The following is a 21,736-nucleotide window of genomic DNA, read 5'->3' as shown; positions in this document are numbered from 1 at the left end:
TTATGTTATCAGTCACAATACATTATTGTCCAAAAACATTTTACTTCACTTACCCGTGCTTCCCGTTCTTCGTTCGCCATGCTGTATTACTGATATAAAGGCTTAATTTCCTACCGCTGGAGTTTTAAATATTAATAAAACTATTCGTTCCTTACTACAAAAAGACATTGTCACTATGCCAAACTGTTTATTGGAATAGACTGGTGGAAGGTTTATTATGGAAGGCCATCTGGGCTTTACCAAACAAATATTTATTAGGAAATAAAGTTAAGGAAATAACTTTCAAAATCTTACACCGATACTACCAGTTAATATTTTTCTTGTTAAATTTAAAAAGGATATTGATTTGAACTGTTCTTTGTGCAATACATTGCCTTAGACTTTGTTTCATCTATTTTGGCATTGTGCTCGTAAGGACATTTTTGAAAGATTTGACCAGATTTATAATTGATAACATTGAACCCACTTTTTCCTTATGTTTAGATAATGTTATATATGGTTTTACTAATATCCCCTCAAATAAAAGGAAAGAATACTGTATTATAAATTTAATTTTAATTTTTGCTAAATTTCATATAGATAAATATAAGTACAGTAAATCCCAACCTTTGATATTGGTTCTTGAAAAAGAAATTCAAATATATATATAAAGACTATTTTTCATTCACATAATAAGAAAGCAATTAAAACTGTTTCTATATGTGTCCTTCAATATATTTACATGATGTTTAGCCTTCCCCCCTGGCTTTATTGTTTTTCTCTTTATATATGTATTATTGTAGTTTTGACTGTACATTGACTTTGTTTGTTTGAATCTTAATTAAAAAAAAAAAAAAAGCCTTCATTTCCGTTTCAATTAATCCATATTGCGCAAAAGGTGCGCAGAATCAGTGGCTTATGATATGATTGGTTAAACTCGCATCTGATTGGCTAAAGAGTACGATACACCCACGTGGGAAGAGATCTCTGCCAGGAAAGTCTCAAACACACACACACACACACACACACACACACACACACACACACACACACACACACACACACACACACACACACACACACACACACACACAAATCCGAGGTGATTCACACGTGAATGACGATTTGCATATTCAGATTCATGGATACACTCGTACATTAAAAAAATTCTAAACTTTTTGCGACTAGTTGTATATCTATCAAGTATGTTTTGCGTTTGTAAAATGCATTTTACGTATTCATACTTTTATTTTGCGCATGTGAATAGCTTTTTGTGAATATATATTTTTTTCACGCACGTGAATTTTTTTTTTTTGTGTACGTGAATTAGGTTTCATGCATGTGAAATTGTCTACCCATGTGTGAATCGTTTTTTGTGCGTGAATTATTAATGAGATTGATTTGGCTCCATAATAGTTCAACCAAAAATTTTAATTATCTCGTTATTTACTCATCCTCATGCAGAACACAAATTACGATTTTTAGAAGAATAGTTCAGCACTCTAGATCCTCACAATGCAAGTGAATGGGTGCCAAAATTATGAACCTCCAAAGAATATTAAGGCAGCATAAAAGTAATCCATATGACTCTAGTGGTTAAATCTATATCTACAGAAACAATGTGATAATTTTAGGTAAGAAACAGATCATTATAAAGTCCTTTCGTTTCTATAAATCTCCACTTTCACATTTTTCTTTTGTTTTTGGCGATTCACATTCTTTGTGCATATTATAGAAAAAAGTACCCAATAAGTGCTTTAAATATAAAAATTTTCGAAGTACAACTTTCTGTAACTGGTGGATATATAAGGATTTTCTTTATATATATATTAGGGCTGTCAATTTAACGTGTTAATTCAGTACGATTAATTTTTCAAAAAATAACGCATTAAAAAAATTTACGCAATTAATCGCCCCCGGACCATAATAAGGAAAATTCCTGAGAAATGCAAGCTTGTAGTACCACCTGTTTACTCCAGAGGGCAGTAAGTGAAATTTCAGCTGTATGAGCAACACGTAGTTTATACAGTGAAGAAAACACTTCAGTAGGCAGAACAACACAAACATACGTTACGTTCTTGCGTTCAAAACACTTGAAGGAGCGCAAATGCGAACTAAGGGATCTCAAGATGTATTTAAAGATTGAGTATTAAACTATATTTAACTTGACAAAGTGACCTAAACATTTTATGTTTATGATGCAACCAGAGACACACCAGAGACGCTACACAAGCATCCGTCTGACGCTTGTTGACATTGACGGGTCCTTAAACAAGCCCTCATAATAAATCTCCAACTGATTGACAAATTCACTTGTGAAATGGATTGCTGTGAACTGTGTGCCAATGATTGACTTATGATCAATAATATGGTAGTAAACAATACATTGTATTCTAAAGCCGCTTTTTGTATGGCCTTATCAATGATTAACTCTTCTGCCACAAGAATGTAATGCATTTTAATTATCTGAATAATTTTTTATTATATATAAATATATATATATATATATATATAATGTTTTTAATATTTAAAGATAACTATGTATAATTATATAGTGATATAAATATGTATAATCATTATATATTGAATTATTGTTTTATGAGGGGCTTTCTCAGCAAATATTTGTATATGCGATTAAATGCAATTAATCATGATTAATTAATCGGGACCCCATGTAATTAATTCAATTAAAAATTGTAATCGATTGACAGCCCTAATATATATACAGTACTGTATATATAGATCTCTACCAGAACATGCAAGTGAGACAAACTCATGAGGTGAGCTTTTATTTTCTTTTAAAAACTGACTATGTTATGTTCAGAAAAGGGTGGTAATATTTTTATTGTGATTTCATGGATCTATACCACCCGCTGTATGAGTCATTGTCTGCCCTGATAACAGCACATGTCTGTCTTGAATCCATCAGATTAAGTGAGTTTAAATACTCCTTTTTATCTCTCTTTCTTTTTTATATTTATATCTATCTTTTTGCCATTCATTTATACACTGTACATAATTAATACAATGTAATTCCTTTGTGTTGTAGGTTTACAGTTTAAAAGCAGCTATATTGTGTCTTCCAGCTGTGCTCTGTTCTTTCCACTTCTCCACTAAGCATGTGAGTGATAAAGACTGAATTTGTGATCTATATAGATTTTTTCACATATATTGTCCACATACTAAAACACTGACTCTGAATCTAATTGTGTACTGTATTTCTATTCAGACAGATCCTGTTGGACCCCCAAACCTCATTACCTGTAGAGAGGGACTGCCATTAAATGAATCCAAACTATACATTGATGGATGAAGACATCATATAGGATTGTGCACACATTTTAGTGAAAAATCTATTTTTTGTTTCCATGGAAATTTGCTCCATCCAAGATGACAATGAGTCTGCATAAAGAAGGGAGGTTGAACGGCTGGCTCACTGGTGCAGTCATAACAACCTGGAGATCAACATGCTCAAAACAGTGGAGATGATTGTGGATTTTAAGAGGAACACTCCAACATTAACCCTGCTCACCATTCTGAACAGCACTGTGGCAGCAGTGGAGTCATTCAGGTCCCTGGGATCTACCATCTCACTGGACCTGAAGTGGGAGACCCACATTGAATGAAAAGGCCCAGCAGATGATGTACTTCCTTCGCCAGTTGAGAAAGTTCAACCTGCCACAAGCACTAAAACAGTTCTACTCAGCAGTCACTGAATCTGTCCTCTGCACTTCAATAACTGTCTGGTTTGGTTCAGCTACGAAATCAGACATCAGAAGACTACAAAGGACAGTTCGGACTGCTGAGCGGATTATTGGTCACCCCCTGCCTTCCCTTCAAGAACTGTACACTTCCAGAGTGAGGAAAAGGGCTGAAAAAATCACTCTGGACCCCACACACCCAGCCCACTACCTTTTTGAACTGTTGCCTTCTGGCCGGCGCTACAGAGCACTGAACACCAGAACCGTCAGGAACAAGAACAGTTTTTTCCCTCAGGCTATCCATCTCATGAATAGTTAAAACTGCCCCGTTGAGTAATAATTATGTGCAATACACAGCTTAGTCAGTTCTCTTTCATCATCTCGTGTTCGAGATCCACCTATGGGAAGGGCATCCGTACCTGACCTCTGCAGAAGCATCCAATTGCACCAAGTCTGGCTAGACAGACAGAAGCGCGTGTCCTATGCTCGGTAAGGTCCCGCCCCTTACCTAAGGGCATATAACAATCTGCACGCGCTGCTGCTCCTCAGTTGACATTCGCTTCTCGCGACCTCTGTTTTTGTACTCAGCTCGGTTGAAATTAGAGTTTTTCACTCACCCGTCTACAGGAGGATACATCGCACAGATCAGCCTCCGCCTGACGTGATTAACCTTTTTCAGCCAACTTAGCTGTTTATTGTTTATTGCAAGCGCTCAAGCTCGCTCTAAACTACCACCAGGCTGCCCGCCTTTTCTCTCTCCTGCTCCACGCAAGGAATTTTCGGAGTTTTCGAACATTTATGGCATTTTCTAAGCTCTACGGCCTCCTCTGGGGGCAGCCTATCAGCGTGCCTGCCCGGCCGCGTGCGGTGCCCTCATCGCAGCCAAGGATTCCCATCCTTTATGTGTTGTGTGCATGGGTCTCAAACATGCGGAGGAGGCTCTAGAGTTTCCGGAAAACTGTAGCCACTGCCTGGCGTTGCCTAAAAACTCCGCCGCCGGAGGCTCAAGGTCGCCGCTACCCAGTGCACCGACCTCGAACTCTCCGACTCCGATGGGGGTAACGGTGATGACGACGCGCTCCTGGTTTCCTCCGGGCGCGGCCTCGCTCAGCTGGGCTGATCAACACAACCCGAATTTCCTGAGGAGATTCTCTCAGTGGACCCCTCGTTCAGCCAATGAGCCGGCTGGTTCTGGTGACTACGACGATCGCGGGCCTTCTTGAAGGTTCGGAGGACGAGGATGCCATCCCGTCTTCTGTGACTCAGGCTAACGCCCCTGCAGCCCTCACCCAGTCTGTCCTCATCGAGGTTTGTGAGCGGCGGCCGCCGCCTCAATATCGAATGGCCAGCTTTACAAAGTGCCACTGACCAAGAGAGGGACGTGTATGACGGGAAACTCCTGGGACCCCCTCCAGGCTCGAGAAAACAACTTCTCCCGTCCTTCCTGCATGCGCAAAGCATATGAGGTACTTTTGGGGGACCCGCTGGACCTAAAACACGGTCTCGCGGGCCTTGAAGTAAAGGACATGACGGCCCTTGGGATGGGTGACCCCCGCCATCGAGCCCTCTGTCGCCAGACACCTTAATCCATCTCAAGGTGGTCTACTTGCCCCCCAAACCTGTTCTCCCGAACAAAATGGACCGGTTTTCTGCCTCTATACACCAGGCCTCTTACAAAGCCTCGGCCTTGGCCGTCAGAGCCCTCAATGTCTCCTCTCTTCTGTCTGCATACCAGGCTGAACTCCTGGTCGATATGGGGCAACAATTGGAAAAAGGGACCCCCACACCCTCTCTGTGGAAGGAGATTGTTACGGTGAATGACCTTGTTCTCCGTAATGCCCGTCAGGCCGTCCAAGCCTGCGGGCGCTCTATGGCGTTCTCAGTGGCTGGAGAACGTGCTCTTTGGCTTAACTTGTCGGGCCTCCCTGACAGTGAGAAACGGCGCATTGCGGGTGCCCCTGTAGAGCCTGGCCAGGCTCTATTTGGCCCTGCCGTCGCTTTAATGCAACAGCGTTGCGACGACAAGAGGAAGGAGGACGAGCGCTAAAATTATGCCTCCCGAGGAGAGCGGCACCGCGCCAGGCACCACCACGCGACCACCCAACCCACCTGCTTCGAGGCGTCCTTTCCATTACCCGGTAAGGCAAAGCCTCGAATAAGCCACCTCATCAGCAGGGTAACCCGCCTTCTGCTAAGCCTTGGGGTAGAATGTCTTTCACGCGGCTGCGGCAAGAAACCCCCACTCTACCCCCTCCGATTCTAAACGAAGCGGCCGGCCTGATCCATGGCCTCAGGGGCTTTGAGTCCACGTTCTCGGGCCACCAGCCCCGGACTCTTGTTCGACCCTCCAAGTTCTCAAGAAAAGGAGGGTTTCACTCGGTGGGGTCAGCCCCCTACCAGTGGGTGCCCACCCTGTGTGTTCGGTTCAGAACCATGTGTGTTCCCCTGTTCAGCCCATATCAGGGAACTTCCATGTGCTGGAAGTGTTTACAGTGAGAAACAGTATGAGAGCAGTGTCACCACACAGCCCCTATTACATCTCTCCCACACACTCAATAAAGGCTTCGGCCCAAGTGTTTCAAAAAAGAAAAAGAACACAAAAAATCACAAAAATCCAGCACAGAGAGAGAACATCTCTCCACAACCCCTTATGTCGCCCCTATGTTGTCCACTAGATGGCGCCATTGTATTTCAAATGAGCAACTCGGGCATAAACGCAGCAATAAGCGCTTCCCGGCTCAGGTGGGCTCACTTGCGAGCCACACAACAGCTTGGCAGGCTGTGTCGGCTCCCGAGTGGGTGATTCGAACCATAACGAAAGGGTACAGGCTCCAGTTTGCCAGGAGACCTCCACCTTTCGGCGGCGTTATCTTTTCTCACACAGAAAAGAGCTGCACACATTCTGAAAGAAGAAATTTCCTCCCTCCTCGTGAAGGGGCGATTCAAGTAGTACCCGAGATCAATGCAATCAGGGGTTTTACTCCCGTTATTTCCTAGTTCCAAAGAAGGACGGCTCTCTCCGTCCTATTATGGATCTCAGAGTGTTAAACAAACATTTGAGGAAATACAATTTCAGAATGTTAACACACGGCACACTCGCGCTCAATTCATCAGAACGACTGGTTCACATCAGTCGATCTGAAAGATGCCTTTTCCACATCAATATGTACGCCCGCACAGGAAATTTCTTCAGCTTTGCCTATCAGGGCATATGCTACGAATTCACAGTCCTCCCTTTCGGCCTCTCGCTGAGTCCGAGGGTGTTCTGTCTATGTGCGGAAGCGGGCTTAGCGCCGCTGAGAATAACGGGTCTCAGGATCCTAACATACATAGACGATTGGTTAATCATAGCCAATTCCAGGGAAGAGGTGGTGCAAGACACTGCGCGTGTGCTCACGCACATCACATCACTCGGGTTCAGAGTGAATGTGAGCAAGAGCAATTTCACACCTGCCCAGAGTGTTATATTCCTGGGTCTGGAGCTGAATTCAATCTCAATGCTGCGCGCCTTTCACAAGAACGCGTTAGCTCTCTAATGAATTGTCTATCACAATTCAAGGAGGGGACGAATGTGCCATATCGCAAGTGTCTCAGATTACAGGGTCTTATGGCATCAGCTATTCAAGTTTTGCCTTTGGGCCTTCTGCGTATGAGGGCATTCATGAAGTGGGTTTTATCCCTCCACTTCAGCCCATTACGCGACCTCTGCCGCTCTGTCACAGTGACGCTGCGTGCACAGCAGCCTTGCGCCACTGGAGGAGTGCAGACATGTACGCACATGGGACCCCTCTCGGGGCTGTTATGTTGCGAAAAGTGGTAACGACAGACGGCGTCCTTAACAGGCTGGGGAGCCACTCAGGAGGGCAGGACGGTGAACGGTTCAGTGGTCGAGCGAACTTCGTTCAGCCCACATAAATTATCTGGAGCTCATGACCGTATGGAAAGCTCTGAATCATTTTCTTCCCCGTCTGCAGGGGCATCATGTGCTCGTTCAGCTGCGACAATACCACTGCAGTGGCACACATCAATCGCCAGGGCGGCATGCGCTCGCCCAAGCTTCATGCCCTAGCTCACAGGCTTTTGGTGTGGAGCAGGCGGCACTTCCTGTCGTTACGCGCAACCCATGTTCCAGGTGTCCTGAACAGGGCGCGGACCTTCTGTCGAGGGGAACCCGCTCTACGGAGACTGGCGACTCCACCCCCAGATAGTGGGCATGTTGTGGGAGAAATTCGGAAGGCGAACGTAGATCTCTTCAGCCTGCGAAAACTCCCACTGTCCTATGTTCTTCTCGCTAAAGGACGAGGACGCCCCTCGGCGTGGACGCACTTGCCCACCCGTGGCCCAAAGTGCTGCTCTCACGCGTTTCCCCCTGTGCCTGTTAATTCCTACCCTGGCCAGGGTGAGAGAGCAGGGCCTGTCCCTAATTTTGATAGCACCCAGGTGGCCCAAGGCACCATGGTTGGCAGAGATAATTCCTCTTCTGCATGCCCAACCTTGGCCCCTCCCTCTTCAGCACAGACCTGCTGTCTCAGGCTGAACGGGGAAATATATCACCCACACCCGGACAGGGTGGCTCTGTGGGCTTGGCCCGTGAGAGGACAAACTTAAGCTCGATGGGGCTCCCCACGGGTGGTTGCAACTATACAGAACGCTAGGGCTTCCTCCACAAGGTCCCTATATGACTGTAAGTGGCAAGTGTTTGAAGGGTGGTGTGATGAGCGTGGTTCAACATCATATCAGTGTTCAGTCTCTGATATTTTATGTTTTTACAAGACCTTATGGATAAAGGCAGGACTTTTTCCACTATTAAGGTCTACCTGGCAGCTATTTCCGCTTGTCATGTTGGGTTTGATGGCTTAACGGCAGGGCAGCACCCCTCATTCGTAGATTTATGAAGGGTGCCCGCCGTTCTCTCCCAGTTACTAGAAGGACTGTCCCTGAATGGGACCTCTCCATGGTGCTGGAGGCTTTATGTCAGCCACCTTTTGAGCCCCTGGGAGGCGTTTCCCTGAAAATTCTGTCTTTTAAGACAGCGTTGCTCCTGGCCTTAGCATCAGCTAAACGTGTCAGTGACCTACATGCACTCTCTGTTCATTCCTCGTGCACTAAATTCTCTCTTAGTGGAGATAAGGTTTTTCTTAAGCCTAACCCGGCCTTTATGCCGAAATGCTTCCCAGCATTCTCGTGTGAGGTAATGGAGCTTTCCGCTTTTCACCCTCCTCCTTTTTCATCTGAAGAGGATCAGAGGCTGAATGGTCTGTGTCCGGTCCGTGTCCTGCGGGCTTACTTGGATAGGACCAGTGCTTTTCGGAAGAGCAATCAGCTCTTTATCTCTTGGGCTCCTCCTCACTCGGGAATCCCATTTCTAAGCAACGCCTCTCACATTGGCTTGTGGAAGCTATAATTTTGGCTTATGAATCTTCAGGAGTGCTGCCTCCAGAAGGCATCAGAGCCCACTCAACGAGGGGCATGGCCGCCTCTTGGGCTCTGTTCAGAGGAGTTTCATTGCAGGACATCTGTTCTGCTGCCAGCTGGGCTTCTCCCCATACTTTTGTACGTTACTACCGACTGGATGTAACCAGGACCCCGGTAGCTCATTCTGTCCTGGGGTGGGTTCTTCATAGCCCCTCCCTGTTGGTTCCTTTTTCTTTATATATGTAATATATTTTATATATATATATATATATATATATATATATATATACATATATGAAGTAGGGAAAAAGGGGTAATGGGCCGGTTGGCTGTACACATTCATGTCACCGAGCATGCATTAACATTCCTGCTGGGTGTTGTCTTTACTGGGTGCTGCTGGGCTGATATTTATGTTTGTGCCACTAACATGTTTCTTCAGCTCTGCCAGTACACAGTTCTCACTTGTGTGCTTCAGGGTTGCCATGTGTGTAATTACGGGACGTGTCAAGCACCGCCTCCTTGGGGCGACCGTTCCCTTTTCTGGCTTGCAGGACCTCACTGTGAGTGTATTGGGCAATCGGGGAGCTGTCCATGTCTCCCATAGGTGGATCTCGAACACGAGATGATGAAAGAGAACAATAGGTTACTCACGTAACCCGGTTCTCTGAAACATCGAGTGGAGAGATCCACTAGCTTGCCCCGCTTGCTGCACGAGAGCTGAATATTCTTACTGAGGAGCAGCAGCGTGCAGATTGTTATATGCCCTTAGGTAAGGGGCGGGACCTTACCGAGCATAGGACACGCGCTTCTGTCTGTCTAGCCAGACTTGGTGCAATTGGATGCTTCTGCAGAGGTCAGGTACGGATGCCCTTCCCATAGGTGGATCTCTCCACTCGATGTTTCAGAGAACCGGGGTTACGTGAGTAACCTATTGTTATATTATTTAACATATCCTACCTGTTCTGCATTACATTCCCTTGCACTATATATAACAGATTTGTATTTGTATACAATATGTATATTTTTGCCCCCTATATTTATTTTATATTTTTTTATTTGTATTTTCTCCCTTTTTCTCCCCAATTTGGAATGCCCAATTCACAATGCGCTCTAAGTCCTCATGGTGGTGTAGTGACTCGCCTCAATCTGGGTGGTGGAGGACGAATCTCAGTTGCCTCGGCATCTAAGACCGTCAATCCATGCATCTTATCACGTGGCTTGTTGAGCGCTTTACCACGGAGACCTAGCATGTGTGGAGGCTTCACGCTATTCTCTGCAGCATCCACGCACAATTCAACATGCCCCACCTAGAACCACATTATAGCAACCACGAGGAGGTTACCCCATGTGACTCTACCCACCCTAGCAACTGAGCCAGTTGGTTGCTTAAGAAGCCGGACTGGAGTCACTCAGCATGCCCTGGAACTTGCGACTCCGGTGTGGTAGTCAGTGTATTAAATTGCTGAGATACCCAGTATTGATGTACTCTGATATATGCATTTTGAATAATTTAATCACAATAATGTATTAATGTACTCAACTAATGATTGCTGTAAAAGCATTGTTATTTTTTCTACAATGTTTTATTTCTATAGAAAATAAATGCCTAGATTTTATACATTTATTTATTGTTTGTTTGTTTATATTCAGTGTAAAATCATAATCAAGGCTGTAATGCTTTATTGTAGCAGATATATAAAGGGTTGGAAAAAAAACCTTGCAATCAAAAAGGTTATTTACAGCATTATTGAAGTTCTATATCACAATTTCAAAAAATGGTTCCAAAAAGGGTGGCTGAAGAACCATCTGACTATTTAGAACCATTATTCTAAAAGGAATAATCTGGGTTCAATATAAGTTAAGGTCAATCGACAGCATTTGTGGCATAATGTTGATTACTACAAAAAGTAAATTTGTCTTGCTGCTCCTTTTCTTTAATGGAAGTGAATGTGGCCAATTTTGAACATTAAAGTACACAAAAGTACTTTTTTTCTCCAAAGCACACAACACAAACAATATCTGTGTTAACATGATAGTGTAATGAAGACGCTTACTAAGGTTTTCTGTGCAAAGTTAAAGCCAATTTAACAAATTCGTTGGCAAGACGATGTAATGTCAACAAACCCTAAAACTCTGAGAAGACTGTAAACAACTTTACATCTCATATAATACACAAATTTTAACAGAAGAATGAATTTACGTGCTATAATCTTAACATTTTTGTCTTCAAGTTTTTCTTGCGTACCACCACTTCTCACAGTCTCCCGGTACGATATAATGTATTTATTTAATGTAAATCAGTGATTTGATGTGATTTGATTCCAATCACTTTTATCTGACCTTCCAAATCATTTGGATAAATTCGCAGTAAACATCTGAACGATCTCTGCGCATAATTCAGCGGTGAGTTTAACAACACTCATTACGTGCAACAGCAGCGGAACCAGCATTAATTTACCTTTTGGGTGAGCGCATTTGATCGTGTCTTATTCACTCAATTGTTTTTATGTAAATTGTTTATCCGCTGGGATAAACCTTTTATTCTCCATTCTTTTCTGTAGTGCTCCTAAAAAGATTATGTGAATTGTCATTGAACTTGCCTATGCATAAATCCTGACAGTGTCCTGAACATTATCAAATCAGTTTGTTCACCGTTTTTAATGATTATTATCTGCACAAGTATCTGGCTCCTGTACGCAGGATAAGGAAAGCAAATTTTGCCCTCATTGAATGGGAGAATAAATAATAATAAAGGAAAAATAGACAATGCGCTTTTTCAGTTTTAGGCTACATATTTTGAGTTAAAAGAGAGTTCTTCATTTGATTGCCATTGTTGTCCTATGTGTGTTGATATTGACAAAGATGCAGACTTTAGCAGATCGATCTATCTATCTATCCATCTATCTATCTATCTATCTATCTATCTATCTATCTATCTATCTATCTATCTATCTATCTATCTATCTATCTATCTATCTATCTATCTATCTATCTATCTATCTATCCTTTCTTTTCTATCTATCTATCTATCTATCTATCTATCTATCTATCTATCTATCTATCTATCTATCTATCTATCACTCAATTGTTCTATCTATCTATCTATCTATCTATCTATCTATCTATCTATCTATCTATCTATCTATCTATCTATCTATCTATCCTTTCTTTTCTATCTATCTATCTATCTATCTATCTATCTATCTATCTATCTATCTATCTATCTATCTATCTATCTATCTATCTATCTATCTATCTATCTATCTATCACTCAATTGTTCTATCTATCTATCTATCTATCTATCTATCTATCTATCTATCTATCTATCTATCTATCTATCTATCCTTTCTTTTCTATCTATCTATCTATCCTTTCTTTTCTATCTATCTATCTATCTATCTATCTATCTATCTATCTATCTATCTATCTATCTATCTATCTATCTATCTATCTATCTATCTATCTCCATCCATCCATCCATCCATCCATCCATCCATCCATCCATCCATCCAAAGGTTGCAATATGACCTAAAATCTGGTCTTTACTACTAATTGCAAATGGTTTTATGATTTCCTATTGCCACAGATATTGAACATGGAAGTAACTAATTTTTTTGTCCCCCGTCAGTCTTTGACAGATAAACATCCCACTGTAAGCCAAACTGCAAAGGAAAGGTAGATGATATAACCTGTTACCTTATATGTATGGCTATCTTTGTTTTACATTTACTATGTTAAATATGGTAATAATGTTCAAAGGACTAACCTCTCTCATGACCTGCCTACATGCTCCACATGGAGAAATAAAGCGATCCTCAAGATCACTGCACAAAAGAGAGTGTTGAGGATTTGTTTTTTCACAGAATTTGCTTATAATAAGAATATTTATCTTAAGCAAATTATCAATAAACCTGGCAATTGCGATGGCTTTGAAGGCTGTGTATCCCTCAGACACAGCTTTGCAGATAGCAGTCCTCTCAGCGCACATTGCAAGACTATAGCATGCATTCTCTACACTACAACCTGTTAAGAACACAAACATATATTGAGGAATGACAAAAGGATAAAAAAAACATGCAAACCCAAACAAGCAGAATATAGGGATGTTCAGAGATAAATATGGATGTTCAGTTTCCCATTTATTATTATTGGTGTAACACAAAAATTGGATTATAATTTTTGAGTTTATGTGTAGTTGACTCATAATGCTCAAATATGTTCATGTGAAAAAAAAAAATATATATATATATATATATATATATATATATATATATATATATATATATATATATATATCGTCTAGGTTACATATGTAACCTCCGTTCCCGGATGGAGGGAACGAGACGTTGTGTCAGAGAAGCGACACTAGGGGTCTCTCTTGAGCCGATATCCACCTCTGATCTATGAAAAAAGGCCAATGAGAGTTGGCAACCAGTATTTGCATGTCCCGCCCCCGGACATACGGGTATTTAAGCGGCGCAAATACGGGAGTTCATTCAGGATTTTTCTGAGGAGCTTGAAATGGTCCGGCCACAACAGGGGCTCGGCTCAGCGACGTGGCAGGGGAGACACAACGTCTCGTTCCCTCCATCGGGGAACGGAGGTTACATGCGTAACCTAGACGTTCCCCTTCTGTCACTCTCTCCACGTTGTGTCAGAGAAGTGACACTAGGGGTCCACTTAAAAAGAGCCATGCGCTGAGCCGTGTACGTGATCTGCTGATACAGGAGCGAGCAGGTATTTCTACGTGCAGAACGACCAACTGTATCAGGCTGCACGTACCCTTCCCCAATGCCCCATTTAAGCCATCAGGATTCCTTATCGTTACCCTGGAGGGGGGAACAAGGTGACGGCCGCCAACATGGGAACGGGCCAGCCTGGCTGGGCCTCTTTTCTCTCTATGTTTCTCGCATAGAGCAACTATGGCTGGGGCCCTTACACGCATTAAGGGAAGGGGGTCTTGGCCCTTATTAGGTCTTATGCGGAACAGTAGTGCGGTGGTAGATCCAGCCTCGCAGAGGGGGGAAGCATACAGCACGGCACCCGAGGCAGCTGTAACTGCCTAAGGAAAACACAGAACCGTGGTTTTACACACAGGGGGAGTCCGAACAGGAGGCCTTACCTGTGGGGCACCTATACCAGTACAGGGTAGCTAGTGGTACCCGCAGTGGTTTGGGTCGGCGAGTTCCTCCGCAGAACTGCGACCCACGAGGGCTAGGGAGGAGTCAACCAGTGTCCCAAACCTGGGATCTCCTGGGAAAGAAGGCGCACTGTTTCCCCTGGTTAGGGGGAAGGGCGCTGGGTGCAAGCGATTCACCCGGTCAGATCGTGGACGTGCCACCGAGTTCTACGGGCTCGGTACCTGAGAGAACACGGGACGATACTGACTCAACTCGGAGATTGTAGAATCTCGCAAAAGTGTTAGGTGTTGCCCAGCCCGCTGCTCTACAAATGTCTGCTAGGGCAGTGCCCCTAGCCAGTGCCCACGAGGACGCTAACACTCCTGGTGGAGTGGGCTCGGACCCAGCAAAGGGGGCACGGCCTGGGTGTGATAAGCCAGGGAAATGGCGTCGACAACCCAGTGGGCGTAGTCTCTGCTTGGAGACAGCATTTCCTTTCTGCTGTCCCCCAAAGCAGACGAAGAGCTGCTCAGAGCGTCTGGTGCTCTGTGTGCGGTCCAGGTAAATATGTAAGGCACGTACCGGACACAGCAGTGAAAGGGCTGGGTCTGCCTCCTCCCGGGGCAGCGCTTGCAGGTTCACCACCTGATCCCTGAAGGGTGTGGTAGGAACCTTGGGCACGTAGCCCGGTCGCGGTCTTAGGATCACCAAAGTGTCTGCCGGACCGAACTCCAGGCAAGCGTCGCTAACAGAGAACGCATGCAGGTCCCCGACCCTCTTGATGGAAGTGAGCGCGATCAGCAGGGCGGTCTTGAGAGAGAGGGCCCTGAGTCCAACTGAGTCAAGCGGCTCGAAGGGGGGTCTCCGGAGTCCCATAAGGACGACCAAGAGATCCCAGGAGGGGAACAGGTTAGGCCGGGAGGGAGTCATCCTCCGGGCACCATTTAGGAACCTGACGATTAAGTCGTGCTTACCAAGAGACTTGCCGTCTACCGTGCCATGGTGGGCCGCGATAGTGGCAACATATACCTTGAGGGTGGAGGGGGACAGCCTCCTCTCCAGCCTCTCCTGAAGAAACACGAGCACTGACCTAACTGTGCACTTCTGCGGGTCTTCGGCTCGGGAAGAACACCAGTCCGCGAACAGATGCCACTTCAGGGCGTAAAGATGCCTGGTCGAAGGGGCTCTGGCTTGGTTAATAGTGTCTATGACGGCCGAAGGTAGGCCGGCTAGATCCTCCGCGTCCCGTCCAGGGACCAGACGTGGAGATTCCAGAGGTCTGGATGCGGATGCCAGAGCATGCCCCGTCCCTGAGAAAAATGGTCCTTCCTCAGGGGAATTCGCCAGGGAGGGGCTGTCATGAGGAGCGTGAGATCCGAAAACCACGTCCGGTTGGGCCAGTAGGGGGCCACCAGAGTGACTTGCTCCTTGTCCTCCCTGACCTTGCATAGCACCTGTGCAAGAAGGCTCACTGGGGGAAAAGCGTACTTGCGCAGCCCCACGGGCCAGCTGTGCGCCAGAGCATCTGTCCCAAGGGGAGCCTCTGTGAGGGCATACCAGAGCGGACAGTGGGAGGTTTCCTGGGAGGCAAACAGGACTACCTGGGCCTTGCCGAACCTGTCCCAAATCAGCTGGACCGATTGGGGGTGGAGCCTCCACTCTCCGCCGGGCAAGGTTTGTCTTGACAGCGCGTCCGCTATCACATTGAGGTTGCCGGGGATGTGAGTGGCGCACAGTGACTCCAGTGACTCCAAAGGAGGAGACGACGGGCGAGCTGTGACATGTGGAGGGAGCGTACTCCGCCTAGGCGGTTTATGTAGGCCACCACCGTGGTGCTGTCTGTCCTGACTAGGACATGCTTGCCACGAATCAACAGAAGAAATTTCTTCAGGGCAAGAAAAACGGCCAGCAGCTCTAGGCATTTGATGTGCCAGCGCAGCGGGCCTCGGTTCCACCGGCCTGCGGCTGCGCGCCCATTGCACACGGCGCCCCAACCCAACTTGGAGGCGTCGGTTGTAACCAGAACGTGACGGGACACCTGCTGCAAGGGTACTCGTAGAAAGCAGAGGTCTGTCCAGGGTTTGAAGGTTTAGAGGCAGGCAGTGGTAACTTCCACGCCGCGGAGGATGCCATATGCCCCAGGAGCCGTTGGAAATGTTTCAAACCGCTGTCATTGAGACTGAGTCTAACTCCAAACTGAGAAAAGAGATGCTCTGGACCGGGGTGAGCTTGCTCTTTTCCCAGTTGACCTGAAACCCTAAACGGCCGAGGTGCTCGAGCACCTGGTCTCTGTGTGCGCATAGTAATTCCTGCAAGGAGGCCAAAATGAGCCAATCATCGAGGTAATTGAGTATGCGTATGCCCGCTCCTTGTAGCGGGGCAAGAGCGGCCTCTGCGACCTTCGTGAAGACGCGAGGGGACAGAGACAGGCCGAAGGGGAGGACCTTGTACTGATACGCCTGGCCGTCGAACGCGAACCGTAGAAAGGGTCGCTGTCGAGGGCGAATTGAGACGTGGAAGTACGCGTCCTTCAGGTCTACCGCTGCGAACCAATCTAGATGCCGGACGCCAGATAGAATTTGTTTCTGGGTAAGCATTTTGAACGGGAGTTTGGACAAGGTCCGATTGAAAACTCGCAGGTCCAAGATCGGTCGTATGCCGCCTCCTTTCTTGGGTACAACGTAGTAAGGGCTGTAGAAACCCTTCTTCGTTTCGGTCGGAGGGACAGGCTCTATCGCGTCCTTGATTAGAAGGGAGGCGATTTCCTCGCGCAGGGAGTGGGCATGTTCACCGTGCACTGCGGAGGAACGAACGGCCACTAGGGGGCGGAGACCTGGCAAACTGAATTGCGGAACCGAGTCGGATGGTCCGGTGCAGCCACCGTGACGAGCTGGGCAGTGAAAGCCATGCCTCTAAGCTCCGTGCTAGGGGCACCAAGGGGACGAGTATTTTGGACGTACCCGGTGGGGCTTCGCAGCGGTGCGGAACAGGTAACGCGGCGTCGGGAGGCGCTGTGGCGTCCCGAGGCTCTGGTGCTGAGAATAAACTCAAAGCACTTACCTTGTTCCGCGCACCCGGCAGGGGGCGGGTTCGTGACTGAGGAGGAGGTCTGATGCTGGTGTCCTCTGCACCCCGTACCCAGACACAGCGGACCCAGAGGACGAGAAGTTAGCTCCGGAGATGGTAAGACCGCTCCATCCCCCGGTGGAGGGCCGGGAGGAGAATCTTTTGTTTTTTCATTTGCCGCACCCCCTGACGGGGTGCAGAGGACACCAGCATCAGACCTCCTCCTCAGTCACGAACCCGCTCCCTGAATGTCGACAAAACAAAAGAGATGGTTGTTGACTTTAGGAGAGCACAAGGTGAACACACTCCGCTGAACATCGACGGCTCCTCTGTGGAGATCGTCAAAAGCACCAAATTCCTTGGTGTTCACTTGGCGGAGAACCTCACCTGGTCCCTCAACACCAGCTCTATCACCAAGAAAGCCCAGCAGCGTCTCTACTTTCTTCGAAGGCTGAGGAAAGCACATCTCCCAACCCCCATCCTCACTACATTCTATAGAGGGACTATTGAGAGCATCCTGAGCAGCTGCATCACTGCCTGGTTTGGGACTTGCACCGTTTCGGACCGCTAAGCCCTGCAGAGGATAGTGAGGACAGCTGAGAAGATCATTGGGGTCTCTCTTCCCTCCATCAAAGACATTTACAAAAAACACTGTATCCATAAAGCAACCAGCATTGTGGACGACCCCACACACCCCTCACACAAACTCTTTACCCTCCTCCCGTCTGGCAAGAGGTACCGAAGCATTCGGGCCCTCACGGCCAGACTGTGTAACAGCTTCTTCCCCAAGCCATCAGACTCCTCAAGACTCAGAGACTGGTTTGACACACACGTGTCCTGAGTTGCACTTTAATTACTGTCACTTTATAACTGTCTGCTACCTCAATAACTGCTATGTGCATAGAACATTATCTCATAGTATGTTATGTTTACATTTTAGAAACTGTCATCTTTTTGCACTACTGAGTACTGGTCGGCGCTGCACTGTCTATTGTCCTGTTCATTGTCAGTAATTTGTTGTACTGTCCTGTACTTTTTGCACATGTTTGCACGTGCACTTTATATAGGTATATATAGGTAGTTTATATAGGTATTTTATTTCGTTGTGTAGTCTCACGTGGTCCTATGTTGGTCCTTTGTTGTTTTTATGTAGCACCATGGTCCTGGAGGAACGTTGTCTCGTTTTGCTGTGTACTGTACTAACTGTATATGGTTGAAACGACAATAAAAACCACTTGACTTGACTTGACTTGACTTGACTTGTCTCAGGGACGCTTGGGAGCCTTCCGGGTCCTCGACGGGGTCCGTGAGGCAGGGGGCGTACGCTTCCTGCGGTTTGCTCGACGCTGGGGCTGAGAGCTGGGCCCAGGTTGGGGCAGAGCAGAAGGTCTTCTGGCCGCGGGAGGACGCCCTCGGCGAGCTGGTGGGGCCTGGGCTGTGGCGGCAAGCTTGCGGCGCGGCATGATGTGCGAAATGGCCTCCGTCTGCTTCTTCACCAGGGAGAACTGCTGGGCAAAGTCCTCAACGGTGTAGCCGAAGAGGCCGAACTGGGAGACAGGGGCGTTGAGGAAGCGAGTCTTGTCGGCTTCACGCATCTCAACCAAGTCCAGCCATTGCTGACGTTCCTGGACCACCAGGGTGGCCATCGCCTGCCCGAGTGCCTGCGCTGTGACCTTCGTCGCTCTCAGGGCGAGGTCGGTCGCTGAGCACAGTTCCTGCAGCGTGTCGGGATCAGGGCCACCACCGTGCATGTTGCGAAGTGCCTTGGCTTGGTGGACCTGCAGGAGAGCCATGGCATGCAGGGCGGAAGCGGCGCGTCCGGTAGCGCTGTAGGCCTTCGCGGTGAGCGAGGATGTTGCTCTACAGGACCGGGAAGGGAGTACAGGGCGGCCCCGCCAGGTGGTAGTGCTTCCGGGACATAAGTGGAGCGCAACAGCTCTATCCACCTGGGGGATCTCCGTGTACCCGTGGCGCTCTCCGCCGTCGAGGGTGGCGAGGGCGGATGAGCAGGTGGCGGTGCGATGAGTGGAGAGGGGTGCTCTCCACGAAGACGTCAGCTCATCATGCACCTCCGGGAAGAAAGGAACCAGGGGGGCGAGGCTGTGAGCGGCGCCCCACGCCCAAGAACCAATCGTCCAGCCGTGATGGCTGTGGGGAGGATGGAGGGTTCCAATCCAGGCCCATGCTGTTGGCTGCCCGGGAAAGCATATCGGACATCTGCGCGTGGGCCTCCTCCTGGGCGTGCAAGCCCGAAGGCGCCAGCCCAGAGGAGCCCTCAGCGTCAGAGCCCACTCCCTCCGATGTCGCGGCGAACTCATCTGCTTCCATCGCAAGAGGGTAGGCAGAATGGCTGTGAGGCGAGTCGCCGCCACCTCGAGCGGGGACGGGAGTCAACGAGCGTGCCAGGGCGCGGGTGGTCCGAGGGGACGTACCCGGTGGAGCTGCACCCGCTGCCATCCCCGAATCGCCTCCATCGCCAGTCGCATCGTCCTCAATCCCGTGGGAAGAAGTAGTGACGCGGGGGGCGGCTGGAGTGGCTTGCTTACGGTTGTAAGCAAGCCGCGACCGCAACGTTGTCATGGTCATGTTCTCGCAATGAGAACATGAACCATCCACAAACGCAGCCTCGGTGTGATCGCTGCCCAGACACACGAGACAACGCCTGTGGCCGTCGGAAGCGGAGAGTACTCTACCGCATCCAGAAACAACACAGGGCGAAAAGGCATCTTTAAAAAGACGCGTCCTTAAAAGGACGTTCAACGCCGCTGTGTTTTTGCTCTTTTAGAGGAAATTACTCTTTCAAATAAAATCACTCTTTTATGAATGAAAGACTCGTGAGAGATCTTTCTTATCTGCAACTGTCGATGCGCTCAGGGGCAGGAAGTGCACAGCCGTGCAAACAGGAGAAACCGCTGTTGTGCGCCGTAGAATCCAACAGCATGCAGCAGAGGATAGCAGGAAATCGGTGTGTAATACGCAGCAGTCTGCAAACACGACCATCGGCTCCGAAAAAAAATTCTGAATGAACTCCCGTATTTGCGCCGCTTAAATACCCGTATGTCCGGGGGCGGGACATGCAAATACTGGTTGCCAACTCTCATTGGCCTTTTTTCATAGATCAGAGGTGGATATCGGTGCTCAAGAGAGACCTTTTTTTTTAAAGATTTAAACCCTCTTTCCTTTTTGCATTCAAATAGAGAGTCTTGTCTTCATTATCCCCAAAGCTATAAAAAAAATTCTTTTTTTTTTATGTTGTTGTACTTTATATGTGTTTGGTTTATCCCTGCCACTTTAGCATTTAATATTAGTGATTTCTAACAAAATCTGGATTATAGGTTGAATCGCTTTCCTCAAGTATTTTAAGAATGTCCTCACCTGTGAAGACATTTCCATCGCTTGTTAAGACAGCTGCTCCCACTCTGAAATTGCTGTAAGGACAGAACGCCAGAGTTTTGGCCTCCTGAGATTTCTGAATTAGCACTTGTGGGCTCCAGCTCTCCATAATGCAGCTGACTAGAGACTCTGTTCCAACTGCCGGGCAGTTAATGTGTATGTGGGTGAGTGTCAAAGAGTAGGAAATCAATGATGCGATAACTATTTGACCCTTATATGGAGCGACCTCTGTATACAACAAAAAAAAATGAAATAACATATAGAACTTCTTGCATAATGATAAGTTTACTTGGAAAACTTTATATCTATTGCCTTTGGGAAGGTGGATTTCCATAAATTGTATAGAGCAGTGTATAATACTGCTTTATAAATCATTACAGCTCACTCAAAGTACTGAATATAACAAATGAGAGAAGTACAGCTTTCTAATTTGAAAGTTAAAGTAAAGATTGATGTGTTTGCTCAGTCCAGAGTTCAGGGTCAATACTTCAAGTAATGCGTTTAAAAACAAGATTGTGACAGTTCCATCAATCTTACTGACGTTAGATACTGCAGAATCTGGCCAGAATTTAGAAAATATATTTTCATATAGTTTTAGTTTGCACACATGAAAACATAAAATATAATTCCAAAGATGTATATGCATCAATATGAATTAGTTATGACAAATATAATGAATATGTTAATAAAATATAGATTAGCTTTATTTTGTCTTCCACAGATTTAATGTGAACGTGAAGCATTGTTCGTAAGCCAATTTAAAATGAAATTGTCCAACTAGAAAAAAAGGTCTTGACATTATCAAATGGAAAATGGTAACCGATACCAGATGGTTATATGGGAAGAGTTGAAAAGAGGAATTTGTGAGGACAGCAGAAAAGGAAAATAATTTCAGAGGCGGAGCAAGTTTTTACATTTTGATGAAAGATTGAGACAATTTTATTTTACTTGAAATAACATGCATAGATTAATTGTACACAATAAGAATGTGCCATAAGAAACAAAGTAGGGCCAATTTTGATTTTAAATTGGCTTTAATGTATTTTTTTTAAATTTGAAAT

At 46.4% G+C, this 21,736-nt stretch overlaps 1 protein-coding gene across 1 annotated transcript; it reads right to left on the bottom strand.

Annotated features, from left to right (window-relative positions):
* Positions 1–12,701: 12,701 nt before the first annotated feature.
* Positions 12,702–20,784, bottom strand: LOC127628581 (cytidine deaminase-like). Its single transcript, XM_052105354.1, has 4 exons — positions 20,658–20,784; positions 13,008–13,119; positions 12,863–12,920; positions 12,702–12,758 (listed from the first exon to the last, which is right to left on the bottom strand). Exons 1-4 carry the CDS (start codon positions 20,782–20,784, stop codon positions 12,702–12,704), a joined length of 354 nt encoding a protein of 117 aa, XP_051961314.1.
* Between the last annotated feature and the right edge of the window lie 952 nt (positions 20,785–21,736).

The sequence above is a fragment of the Xyrauchen texanus genome, chromosome 35 (genome assembly GCF_025860055.1).
Source record: "Xyrauchen texanus isolate HMW12.3.18 chromosome 35, RBS_HiC_50CHRs, whole genome shotgun sequence".
Lineage (NCBI taxonomy): Eukaryota > Metazoa > Chordata > Actinopteri > Cypriniformes > Catostomidae > Xyrauchen > Xyrauchen texanus.
This window is presented reverse-complemented; position numbering and strand designations above follow the sequence as displayed.